Consider the following 14367-nt stretch of genomic DNA (forward strand, 5'->3'; position numbering starts at 1 on the left):
AAAAAATCCTGGAATGTTTTCATCAAAAACTATAATTTCTTTTTGACTGAAGAAAGAAAGACATGTACATCTTGGATGACATGGGGGTGAGTAAATTATCAGGAAAAGTTTATTTAAAAGTGGACTAATCTTTTAAATGTACTCTTCTGCTCATGTTTGAGTGAAGTCTATAATTCAAAAAATCAAAATATTGGGTAAATATTGTGACTTTTTTTCTTTCTTGCCCTATAGGCCCCTCTATGCTTTTATTCAACCAGTCCTCCTGGGTGGATGTCACAATCCAGAGTGGTACAACTATGGAGCCCACAACTGCATTCTTTGCCACAGAGACCACCAGAGGCCAGACTTCTGAAGCCAGTCCCTCTCATGCATCACAGGCCACCTCTGATGATGACCTGTCTCCTACTGACGCCCCTTCTATGTTTTCTACAAGCATGGCACCACCAAAGACAAGCCACGTTCCTGATAAACTAGAAACCGTCAACACACCATATGCAGCAGCAGTCAGTGTGAAATCTGAGGAAAGCTTACCCACAACAAAACTTCCTGAATTTGATATTAGTGATTTTGGCACTGAGAAGGCTGATGATGAAGCAAAAGTTCGTGGAGATGTGGTCCGTGAAGAACTTACTACCACAGCTCCCACAGCCACGGAAGAACCAGTGGAGGAACTAGAGGATAAGAGTATCATTGAAGTGAGGACCATTCTGCCTGATGTTTTACTTTCAGCCTCACTAAGCACAAAACCGATGTTTGCAGTTGGGAAAACAGAGGAATCTATCCTGGTTGATATTACAACAGACAAGAGTTTTATAACAGTTTTAGAACCAGAGGCCTCTTTAGTAACATTAGCAAACACTGTAGAATCTGGAGACAAAAGTGAATCGACTTCACTTAGCGAATCCATTACCGAAAGTGATCATGATAAATTACCAACCCAGAATCTGACTCACTCAGCTAGTGAGACCAGTACTGGTAAAGATGAAGCTGAATCACAGTCATCCTTCTCATTGGCAACAGAGGCTACTTTTCTTGAGAGTGCTAAGTCTACTGTTTTCTCTGAGTATGAAGATGAGACTGGTGTTGGTGTTGTTATGGCGGACCCTCCACCTCTGTCTACTCAAAGATCCACCAGCTCAGAAGCTGAACTTTTAGAAACCTCCAGTGGAGTTACCGTCACTGGTTCTACAGTTACATCCATGGTTTTTATGCAAAGCTCACAACCTAGAGAAACATCTACAGGAACCTCCAAATCTACACAAAAAGTGTCTCAAACATTCCCCAGCTATTCAGAAAGTGAAATTGTTGAATTAACTGACCATGTTACAAAGTCACCAAGTTTCACTACATCTAGTTCAGCCACAGTTGCTGCTGGAGCAGCGAAAACAACACCTTCAATTACTGACCATGAAACATCACATGAAGAAGCTGCTTCACGCCCTTCAGAGGCACCCAAAGAGACACTAACAGAGGCCATGCACACCACCACTTATTCTGATGACCTAGGTATGATTTCTTTGCTTTTCTTTCTCTGTGGTTTTCACATGCTTTCTAAAAGTAGCTTGAAATGGTCTTTCCATTTCATTGATCATGTTTAAAAAAAAAAAAATAGATGTGCAAGGCTGCCTTGTTTCCAGAACTATCTTATAAAAAGATAAACATGAAAAATGATAATTGTTCTCATCCTCAGCGGTTTTCATTTATTATCAGTTCATTGTCTGATAATGTTCATTGCCTGTTTATTTTCTCCAAAAAACTATAGTGTATTTTAGCAGCACATAAAGATTAATGATCATCATTTACCACTATACAGTAATTGTGGTTTAATTTCAACATCAGACAAAGAACAGTTTATTGCCGTCCACAGCAATGGACAATAAAGTTCTGTTTATTATATGCACATGCTGCACTTATGCTGTCTAGTGATTTAAATGCTCAAGCTTTTTAAAGTCAGGTAGATTCTGATTGGCTGCCAATGATTTTATCATTCATCAGCTGAAAAACAAAAAACATTGATTCCAACAATACTATTCCTCTGTGTTGTTACCTATATAGCTGGGTTGTGGACTTCTCTAGTCTTATAGAATTAATGATTATTAAATCTTCATAATTATTGTTATAGTTATCATCCTTGGTGTGGCCCTTAACAGTGCTGTCCAGGGTCCTAAAAAGTTTGGCTCTATACATTGAAAATGTATATAGAGAGGCATTTAGCAGTACCCAAAATCCTTAATTTTGTCAAGCTCCAAGTACTTGGCACTATCAAAACATGCTGGGATGAATTTAAAATTGAGCAATTTTGAAGCTCAAGGGCAGAAACCATTACCTACACTACACCACTGGTGAAGCATAAGTTGGTCGGTCTGATCTGTTAATGACAGACTGTTTGCCTCCATCTGGCATGTTTTCAGTACAGATGATGTGGATCCATTTAGTTTAGAGAGCTGTTTATTAGGGGATGCCCTAGCAAATCTGTTCTCCCAGCAATTCCTGTCAGTGACTGCAGGCTTGGCAGAACGAGGCTTTGGACCCTTACCATCATAAACATAGAGTTCTGTTAGTGCACTGATGTCTGGACACTACAACATGGCTGATGTCATCTCTACAGCAGAGTCTCATCTGTATAGAGAGGGCTAAGTAAGTGCTAGTAAAGAGAATGTGAGCATTGCATTCTTCTGTTGGCCTACTTGTTTGCTTGTAAGAAATAAGCATAAGACCAAAGGAAAGCATGGGTGTAATAATGATATATTACACATTTTATGTCAAAATATTATGACACAAAGATTAAACTAATGAATTCAGGACATTACCCAGGATGCTTAGACCAGTGAGGTAATGATTTAGGTACAAAAGCACATTTGTGCTTGCTTTCAGCCCTACACACTGCTGTCCATTTTGAGCATGCTCCAGCTTGTTTTAACAGATGCATAAAATGATGCTGGGAACTTTGAGTTTGACCATTCCCCTGTGTCTAAAAGTTTGGCTATAGGCAAACAAATGAGAAAGGTTTTTTTCTGTCAGTCCAGACTCCTGTTGGCTTAACCAGGTGTCTGCAGACATTAACCTCTATCCCTGCAGGTGTTCCCAACATCAGCTACTAATCTGGAAAGTTTGGATTGTGGTAAATATTGGTCCTTTTCCAACCTTGAAAAGTATATCAGTAGCTGTGTGGGATGTTTAAATTATATGGCCAATGTTCCTGTAAGATAAAATGGTAGATCTGGTTGATATGTAGGGCTTTAGTTTGTGGCAGCCAGTCATGTTTACTAAGTCAAGAAGGAAACGGATGTCTGTCTTTCTCTGGGCTCTGATTACAGTCACAACAAGGACATTTTGTTAACAGGATCAGTTGTTGTGAGGTCTGTTAGTGTGCATGCAAAGAAAAGGTCAATTGTGTTGTTGGTTGTAAGGATCCAGTATATAACTTAGGTAGTATATAAGCCTTTTATATATATATATATATATATATATATATATATATATATATATATATATATATATATATATATATATATATATATATATATATATATATATATCATCAAGCCTTGAGGTTTGATGATAATAGATTACCTGTGTTGAATTTCAGTTCAATGTTTCTTTGATTTTCTCCCTTTTAACAGTTAATCAAAGCCTGATCCATTATGGAGAACAACGTCCTCATATTCCCCAGATTCCTGAGATACCTGATGATCGGGAGACTGTTGTGTCAAGTGGGGATTTTTTGTCCTCTCCAGACATGTCCATGACCCCAACAGTCAGCTTCATAAATGGCAAGCTTGAAGTGACACTTCATCCTAAAGATGTGGCAGAAGAAGTTAGAGGAGACACATTTGGAAGTGATTCCCTTGGAGAAAATAACTTAAGTGAACAAACAGAAACAACATTTGAATTTGATAGTTCATTAGTGGAGGCTGGCAAAACACCACATGAATCATTGGTGTCAGAATCTTCAATGATGTCCCCCTTGTTTTCCACAACCCTTGATCCAGAAATTGATTTTGGGCTAGGAGGATTAGTAGTAGAATCAACTCCGTCATCACCTCCTATAGCAATTTGTGAAGAGGAGATGCTAATATCTGAAGGAACTGTCATTCCAAGCATTTCACCCTCCATCACTGAAAAACAACCTTTTGCAAAAGCAGTACACCCAGCAGTATCAACAAATATTCCTTTGGATCAAGATGACACTACTAAATCATCTATATCTCTTTCAGTGCACAGTACTAGCTCAATAACAAAAGACAAAGACAAAGATACAGCTGCTACGACACAGGTCATGGGAATGACAACTCAGAAAGATGTTTTGACTAAAACGACAACATCCACAGATGTTTCTGCCCTAGAGTCTACTTCAGGACATATGGACCACTTGGATACATATGAGGCAGGCGTAAGTGTTCAGACACCTGAAGTATTCACTTTGACACTACCAACTCAAGTACCGAGTACAACAACAAGTAAACTGGACATAACATTTACACTTAGACCATCATCGAGTGAGACTGTTAAAATGCAGAAAGAGGCAGCTTCACAATCCATGATACTATCAACCAAGAATTTAGAGATGACCACAGCAAAAGATGAGCTTTCACCATCACACTTTTCTTCAGAGTCAGAAGCTTCAGGAGATGAGACATCTTACATGTTTAGCACCACAACAATAAGTTCTGCATTAAATACAATGACCAAATCAGTCCAAGAGCTCAACAAAACCACAAAAACAATCTCAGTGTCCAGCTCAACAGACACTGAGCCTACAAGAGATCAGAGAACTGAGATACATAGTAGAGAACCTGTTTCCTCTCCTGACTCTACTTCATCTAGCACAATACATACATTCAGCACTAGGGAATCAACAGGACGAACATTCACAAGTCAAGATATTACATCACATACAGCAACAAACACAGCTTCTGTGGTGGAGGACAAAGAGGTGTCAGCAAAACCACCTGAGTCCACCGTCATTGATGTTTCAGGCACTCTGTTCTCCTCCACTGAACATTTAGATGAGAAACTAGCTGAAAGCACTCTCACATTGACTTCAGAGAAGACAACTGCCAAAAATGTGTTGTCACCAAGTTCCTCATTGTACACCACAAGCAAATCATACCAAGAACTCACCAAAACAGCATCTGACACAACAGAAACAACCACTGTGCCCAGTACATCAGATGCTGAGATCAGAAGAGATGAGACAACTGTGGCACATAAAGAACATGTTTCCTCTCTTGACTCTACTAAAACTAGCACAGTACATATATTTACACCATTGAGTACTGGGGACTCAACAGAAAAAACATTCACAAGTCAAGATATTACATCAAAAAAATCAACAGCAAGTGTGAAAGAGGTATTACATCCCAGCTCAACCGATGCCGAGGCTACAAGAGACCAGACAATTGAGGCACAAAGTAGAGAACCTTTATCCTCTCTTGACTTTACTGTAACTAGTACCGCACATACATTTACATCATTAAGCACTGGGTACTTAATGGGACCAACAGTCATTAGTAAAGATATTACATCAAATACAGCAACAACCACAGCGACTGTGATTGAGGACAAAGTGCTGTCAGCAAAACCATCTGAGTCCACCGTCATTGATGTTTCTGAGTTTCTGTTCTCTTCAACAAAAACAGAATATATGGATGAAAAATCACACGAAACCACAACAATTTCACAGAAGACAACTGCCAAAGAAGCTCTTACACAATCAAATTTTTTTTCAAGCTTGCCATTAACAGAGTCTGAAGCATCAGGAGATGAGACCTCCGAAATGATTAGCAAAGATTTCACAACCAGTTCCTCACTTCATACTACAATAAAATCAGATGAAACAACAGAAACAATCTCAATGTCCACCTCATCAGATGCTGTAGTTAGACAAGATCAGACAACTGAGACACACAGTAGAGAACCTGTTTCCTCTCTTGACTCTACTGAAACTAGCACAGCACATACATTAACATCACTGAGCACTGAGCAATCAACAGGAAGAACAGTTATAAGTGAAGGTATTACATCACATACAGCAACAACCACAGCGTCTGTGATAGAGGACAAAGAGCTGTCAGCAAAACCATCTGAATCCACCATAATTGATGTTTCAGAGACTCTGTTCTCCTCTGCTCAGACTGAACATTTAGACAAGACATTATCTGAAAGCACTGTCACAATGACCTCCGAGAAGACAACTGCCAAAGATTTGCTGTCACCCTCAAGTTTTTTTTCAAGCTTGCCATCAGCAGAGTCTGAAGCATCAGGATATGACACATCTGATATGTTTAGCAAAGATTTCACAACCAGTTCCTCACTTCATACTACAAGAAAGTCAGATGATCTCATTAAAACACCATCTGACACAACAGAAACAATCTCAGTGTCCACCTCATCAGATGCTGTAGTTAGACAAGATCAGACAACTGAGGCACACAGTAGAGAACCTGTTTCATCTCTTGACTCTACTGTAACTAGCACAGCACATACATTAACATCACTGAGCACTGAGCACTCAACAGGAAGAACAGTTATAAGTGAAGGTATTACATCACATACAGCAACAACCACAGTGACTGTGATGGAGGACAAAGAGCTGTCAGCAAAACCATCTGAATCCACCATAATTGATGTTTCAAAGACTCTGTTATCATCTGCACAGACTGAACATTTAGACAAAATATTATCTGTAAGCACTGTCACCATGACCTCAGAGATGACAACTGCCAAAGATGCTTTGTCACCCTCAAGTTTTTTTTCAAGCTTGCCATCAACAGAGTCTGAAGCATCAGGAGATGAGACCTCCGAAATGATTAGCAAAGATTTCACAACCAGTTCCTCACTTCATACTACAGTAAAATCAGATGAAACAACAGAAACAATCTCAGTGTCCACCTCATCAGATGCTGTAGTTACACAAGATCAGACAACTGAGGCACATAGTAGAGAACCTGTTTCATCTCTTGACTCTACTGAAACTAGCACAGCACATACATTAACATCACTGAGCACTGAGCACTCAACAGAACAAACAGTCACAAGTCAAGATGTTACTTCACATCCAGCAACAACCACAGCGACTATTATGGAGGAAAGAGAGCTGTCAGCAAAACCATCTGAGTCCACCATTATTGATGTTTCAGAGACTCTTTTCTCCTCTGCTCAGACTGAACAATTAGACAAGACATTATCTGAAAGCACTCTCACAATGACCTCCGAGAAGACTACTGCCAAAGATGTTCTGTCACCCTCAAGTTTTTTTTCAAGCTTGCCATTAACAGAGTCTGAAGCATCAGGAGATGAGACCTCTGATATGTTTAGCAAAGATTTCACAACCAGTTCCTCACTTCATACTACAAGAAAATCAGATGAAGATCTCACCAAAACACCATCTGAAACAATCTCAGTGTCCACCTCATCAGATGTTGTAGTTACACAAGATCAGACAACTGAGGCACATAGTAGAGAACATGTTTCATCTCTTGACTCTACTGTAACTAGCACAGCACATACATTAACATCACTGAGCACTGAGCAATCAACAGGAGGAACAGTTATAAGTGAAGGTATTACATCACATACAGCAACAACCACAGTGACTGTGATAGAGGACAAAGAGCTGTCAGCAAAACCATCTGAGTCCACCATTATTGATGTTTCAAAGACTCTGTTATCATCTGCACAGACTGAACATTTAGACAAAATATTATCTGAAAGCACTGTCACCATGACCTCAGAGATGACAACTGCCAAAGATATTTTGTCACCCTCAAGTTTTTTTTCAAGCTTGCCATCAACAGAGTCTGAAGCATCAGGAGATGACACATCTGATATGTTTAGCAAAGAGTTCACAACAACAAGTTCATTGTACACCACAAGCAAATCAGACAAAGAACTTGCCAAAACCACAGGAACAATCTCATTGTCCAGCTCAACAGACACAGTGGCTACAAGAGAACAGACAACTGAGACGCATAGTAGTGAACCTGTTTCTACTCTTGACTCTACTGTAACTAATACCGTACATACATTGACATCACTGAGCACTGAGCACTCAACAGGAAGAACAGTTATAAGTGAAGGTATTACATCACATACAGCAACAACCACAGCATCTGTGATGGAGGACAAAGAGCTGTCAGCAAAACCATCTGAGTCCACCATTATTGATGTTTCAAAGACTCTGTTATCATCTACACAGACTGAACATTTAGACAAAATATTATCTGTAAGCACTGTCACCATAACCTCAGAGATGACAACTGCCAAAGATGCTTTGTCACCCTCAAGTTTTTTTTCAAGCTTGCCATTGACAGAGTCTGATGCATCAGGAGATGAGACCTCCGAAATGATTAGCAAAGATTTCACAACCAGTTCCTCACTTCATACTACAATAAAATCAGATGAAACAACAGAAACAATCTCAATGTCCACCTCATCAGATGTTGTAGTTACACAAGATCAGACAACTGAGGCACATAGTAGAGAACCTGTTTCCTCTCTTGACTCTACTGAAACTAGCACAGCACATACATTAACATCACTGAGCACTGAGCACTCAATAGGAAGAACAGTCACAAGTCAAGATGTTACTTCACATCCTGCAACAACCACAGCGACTATTATGGAGGAAAGAGAGATGTCAGCAAAACCATCTGAGTCCACCATTATTGATATTTCAGAGACTCTTTTCTCCTCTGCTCAGACTGAACTATTAGACAAGACATTATCTGAAAGCACTGTCACAATGACCTCCGAGAAGACAACTGCCAAAGATTTGCTGTCACCCTCAAGTTTTTTTTCAAGCTTGCCATTAACAGAGTCTGAAGCATCAGGAGATGACACATCTGATATGTTTAGCAAAGAGTTCACAACAACAAGTTCATTGTACATCACAAGCAAATCAGACAAAGATCTTGCCAAAACCACAGGAACAATCTCATTGTCCAGCTCAACAGACACAGCGGCTACAAGAGATCAGACAACTGAGATGCATAGTAGTGAACCTGTTTCCACTCTTGACTCTACTGTAACTAATACCGTACATACATTGACATCATTGAGCACTGGGATCTCAACAGGACGAACAGTCACAAGTCAAGATGTTACTTCACATTCAGCAATAACCACAGCGACTGTTATGGAGGAAAGAGTGCTGTCAGCAAAACCATCTGAGTCCACCATCATTGATGTTTCAGAGACTCTTTTCTCCTCTGCTCAGACTGAACAATTAGACAAGACATTATCTGAAAGCACTGCCACATTGACTTCAGAGATAACAACTGCCAAAGATCTGCTGTCACCCTCAGGTATTTTTTCAAGCTTGCCATTAACAGAGTCTGAAGCATCAGGAGATGACACATCTGATATGTTTAGCAAAGATTTTTCCACAACCAGTTCCTCACTTCACACTACAAGAAAATCAGATGAAGATCTCACTAAAAAAACATCTGAAACAACAGAAAAAATCTCAGAGTCCACTTCATCAGATGCTGAAGTTAGACAAGATCAGACAACTGAGGCACATAGTAGAGAACCTGTTTCATCTCTTGACTCTACTGAAACTAGCACAGTACACACATTAACATCACTGAGCACTGAGCACTCAACAGGAAGAACAGTTATAAGTGAAGGTATTACATCACATACAGCAACAACCACAGCGTCTGTGATGGAGGAAAAAGAGCTGTCAGCAAAACCATCTGAATCCACCATTATTGATGTTTCAAAGACTCTGTTATCATCTGCACAGACTGAACATTTAGACAAAATATTATCTGAAAGCACTGTCACAATGACCTCAGTGATGACAACTGCCAAAGATGTGCTGTCACCCTCAGGTATTTTTTCAAGCTTGCCATCAGCAGAGTCTGAAGCATCAGGAGGTGACACATCTGATATGTTTAGCAAAGATTTCACAACCAGTTCCTCACTTCATACTACAAGAAAGTCAGATGATCTCATTAAAACACCATCTGACACAACAGAAACAATCTCAGTGTCCACCTCATCAGATGCTGTAGTTACACAAGATCAGACAACTGAGGCACATAGTAGAGAACCTGTTTCCTCTCTTGACTCTACTGTAACTAGCACAGCACATACATTAACATCACTGAGCACTGAGCACTCAACAGGAAGAACAGTTATAAGTGAAGGTATTACATCACATACAGCAACAACCACAGTGACTGTTATGGAGGACAAAGAGCTGTCAGCAAAACCATCTGAATCCACCATTATTGATGTTTCAAAGACTCTATTATCATCTGCACAGACTGAACATTTAGACAAAATATTATCTGTAAGCACTGTCACCATGACCTCAGAGATGACAACTACCAAAGATGCTTTGTCACTCTCAAGTTTTTTTTCAAGCTTGCCCTCTACAGTGTCTGAAGCATCAGGAGATGACACATCTGATATGTTTAGGAAAGAGTTCACAACAACAAGTTCATTGTACACCACAAGCAAATTGGACAAAGAACTCACCAAAACCACAGGAACAATCTCATTGTCCAGCTCAACAGACACAGTGGCTACAAGAGAACAGACAACTGAGACGCATAGTAGTGAACCTGTTTCCACTCTTGACTCTACTGTAACTAATACCGTACATACATTGACATCATTGAGCACTGGGATCTCAACAGGACGAACAGTCACAAGTCAAGATGTTACTTCACATTCAGCAATAACCACAGCGACTGTTATGGAGGAAAGAGTGCTGTCAGCAAAACCATCTGAGTCCACCGTCATTGAGGTTTCAGAGACTCTGTTTTCTTTAACAAACACAGCATATACGGATGAAAAAACACATGAAAGCACAACAACTTCACAGAAGACAACTACAAAAGAAGCTCTTAGACAGTCAAATTATTCTTCAAGCTTGCCATTAACAGAGTCTGAAGCATCGGGAGATGACACCTCTGAAATTTTTAGCAAAGATTTCACAACCAGTTCCTCACTTCAGACTACAAGAAAATCAGATAAAGATCTCATTAAAACACCATCTGAAACAACAGAAACAATCTCAGCATCCACCTTGTCAGATGTTGTAGTTACACAAGATCAGACAACTGAGGCACACAGTAGAGAACCTGTTTCATCTCTTGACTCTACTGAAATTAGTACAGGACATACATTAACATCAATGAGCACTGAGCACCCAACAGGAATAACAGTCACAAGTCATGATGTTACTTCACATACAGCAACAACCACAGTGACTGTTATGGAAGATGAAGAGCTGTCATCAAAACCATCTGAGTCCACCATTATTGATGTTTCAGAGACTCTGTTCTCCTCTGCTCAGACTGAACATCTAGAAGAGAAATTATCTGAAAGCACTGTTGCTATAACCTCAGAGAAGACAACTGCCTTAAAGCTGTTGTCACCAAACTCCCCATTGTACACTACAAGCAAATCAGACCAAGAACTCCCCAAAACCACAGGAACAATCTCATTGTCCAGCTCGTCAGACACAGCGGCTACAAGAGATCAGACAACTGAGACACATAGTAGAGAACCTGTTTCTACTCTTGACTCTTCTCTAACTAGTACTGTACATACATTTACAGCATTGAACACTGGCATTTCAACAGGACGAACAGTCACAAGTCAAGATGTTACATCACATAGAGCAACAACCACAGCGACTGTGATAGAGGACAAAGAGCTTTCAGCAAAACCATCTGAGTCTACCATATTTGATGAGACTCTGTTCTCTTCTGCTCAGACTGAACATTTGGACAAGATACTATCTGAAAGCACTGTCACAATGACCTCAGAGATGACAACTGCCAAAGACGTGCTGTCACCGTCACATGTTTTTTCAAGCTTGCCATCAACAGAGTCTGAGACATCAGGAGATGATACCTCTGATATTTTTAGCAAAGAATTTGTGACAAGTTCATTTTACATCACAAGCAAATCAGACCAAGAACTCACCAAAACAACAATCTTAGTGTCCAGCTCATCAGATGCAGTGGCTACAAGAGATCAGACAACTGAGGCACATAGTGGCGAGCCTGTTTCCACTCTTGATTCTACTGTAACTAGTACAATGCATACATTTACATCATTGAGCACTGTGGACTCAAAAGGGCAAACAGTCTCAACTGAAGATATTATGTCACATAAACCAACACCCACAGTGACTGTTATAGAGGACAAAGAGCTGTCAGCAAAACCATCTGAATCCACCATCATTGATGTTTCAGAGACTCTTTTCTCCTCTGCTCAGACTGAACATTTAGACAAGACATTATCTGTAAGCACTGTCACCATGACCTCAGAGATGACAACTGCCAAAGATATTTTGTCACCATCAAGTTTTTTTTCAAGCTTGCCATTAACAGAGTCTGAAGCATCAGGAGATGACACATCTGATATGTTTAGCAAAGATTTTTCCACAACCAGTTCCTCACTTCATACTACAAGAAAATCAGATGAAGATCTCACTAAAACACCATCTGAAACAACAGAAACAATCTCAGTGTCCACCTCATCAGATGCTGAAGTTAGACAAGATCAGACAACTGAGGCACACAGTCGAGAACCTGTTTCCTCTCTTGACTCTACTGAAACTAGCACAGTACATACATTAACATCACTGAGCACTGAGCACTCAACAGGAAGAACAGTTATAAGTGATGGTATTACATCACATACAGCAACAACCACAGTGACTGTGATAGAGGACAAAGAGCTGTCAGCAAAACCATCTGAGTCCACCATAATTGATGTTTCAGAGACTTTGTTCTCCTCTGCTCAGACTGAACATTTAGACAAGACATTATCTGAAAGCAATGTCACAATGACCTCAGAGATGACAACTGCCAAAGATGTTCTGTCACCATCAAGGTTTTTTTCAAGCTTGCCATTAACAGAGTCTGAAGCGTCAGGAGATGGCATCTCTGAAATTTTTAGTAAAGATTTCACAACCAGTATCTCACCTCATACTACAACAAAATCAGATGAAGATCTCACCAAAACACCATCTGACACAACAGAAAAAATCTCAGTGTCCACCTCATCAGATGCTGTAGTTACACAAGATCAGAAAACTGAGGCACATAGTAGAGAACCTGTTTCATCTCTTGACTCTACTATAACTAGCACAGCACATACATTAACATCACTGAGCACTGAGCACTCAACAGGAAGAACAGTCACGAGTCAAGATGTTACTTCACATACAGCAACAACCACAGTGACTGTTACGGAGGACAAAGAACTGTCAGCAAAACCATCTGAATCCACCATTATTGATGTTTCAGAGACTCTTTTCTCCTCTGCTCAGACTGAACATTTAGACAAGACATTATCTGAAAGCACTGTCACAATGACCTCAGAGATGACAACTGCCAAAGATGTTTTGTCACTATCAAGTTTTTTTTCAAGCTTGCCATTAACAGAGTCTGAAGCATCAGGAGATGACACATCTGATATGTTTAGCAAAGATTTTTCCACAACCAGTTCCTCACTTCATACTACAAGAAAATCAGACAAAGATCTCACTAAAACACCATCTGAAACAACAGAAACAATCTCAGTGTCCACCTCATCAGATGCTGAAGTTAGACAAGATCAGACAACTGAGGCACACAGTGGAGAACCTGTTTCCTCTCTTGACTCTACTGAAACTAGCACAGGACATACATTAACATCACTGAGCACTGAGCACTCAACAGGAAGAACAGTTATAAGTGAAGGTATTACATCACATACAGCAAAAACCACAGTGACTGTGATAGAGGACAAAGAGCTGTCAGCAAAACCATCTGAGTCCACCATAATTGATGTTTCAGAGACTTTGTTCTCCTCTGCTCAGACTGAACATTCAGACAAGACATTATCTGAAAGCACTGTCACCATGACCTCAGAGATGACAACTGCCAAAGATGTTCTGTCACTATCAAGGTTTTTTTCAAGCTTGCCATTAACAGAGTCTGAAGCGTCAGGAGATGGCATCTCTGAAATTTTTAGTAAAGATTTCACAACCAGTATCTCACCTCATACTACAACAAATTCAGATGAAGATCTCACCAAAACAACATCTGACACAACAGAAAAAATCTCAGTGCCCACCTCATCAGATGCTGTAGTTACACACGATCAGAAAACTGAGGCACATAGTAGAGAACCTGTTTCATCTCTTGACTCTACTGAAACTAGCACAGCACATACATTAACATCACTGAGCACTGAGCACTCAACAGGAAGAACAGTCACGAGTCAAGATGTTACTTCACATACAGCAACAACCACAGTGACTGTTACGGAGGACAAAGAACTGTCAGCAAAACCATCTGAATCCACCATTATTGATGTTTCAGAGACTCTGTTCTCCTCTGCTCAGACTGA

General features: G+C 40.0%; 1 protein-coding gene across 1 annotated transcript; it reads left to right on the plus strand.

The window, feature by feature from the left end:
• The first annotated feature begins 296 nt into the window (after positions 1–296).
• LOC137034076 (serine-rich adhesin for platelets-like) lies at positions 297–14367 on the plus strand. The gene is made up of 3 exons (XM_067406681.1): positions 297–1506; positions 3624–14138; positions 14363–14367. Exons 1-3 carry the CDS (start codon positions 297–299, stop codon positions 14365–14367), a joined length of 11730 nt encoding a protein of 3909 aa, XP_067262782.1.

Source organism: Chanodichthys erythropterus, chromosome 13 (assembly GCF_024489055.1).
Source record: "Chanodichthys erythropterus isolate Z2021 chromosome 13, ASM2448905v1, whole genome shotgun sequence".
NCBI lineage: Eukaryota > Metazoa > Chordata > Actinopteri > Cypriniformes > Xenocyprididae > Chanodichthys > Chanodichthys erythropterus.

What these genes read in the sequence shown, in the direction of transcription:
- LOC137034076 (XM_067406681.1), top strand. Translation starts at nt 297, where the DNA reads ATGGAGCCCACAACTGCATTCTTTGCCACAGAGACCACCAGAGGCCAG. An exon ending in CACTTATTCTGATGACCTAG is followed by an intron (nt 1,507 to 3,623) that starts GTATGATTTCTT and finishes CCCTTTTAACAG; the next exon opens with TTAATCAAAGCCTGATCCAT.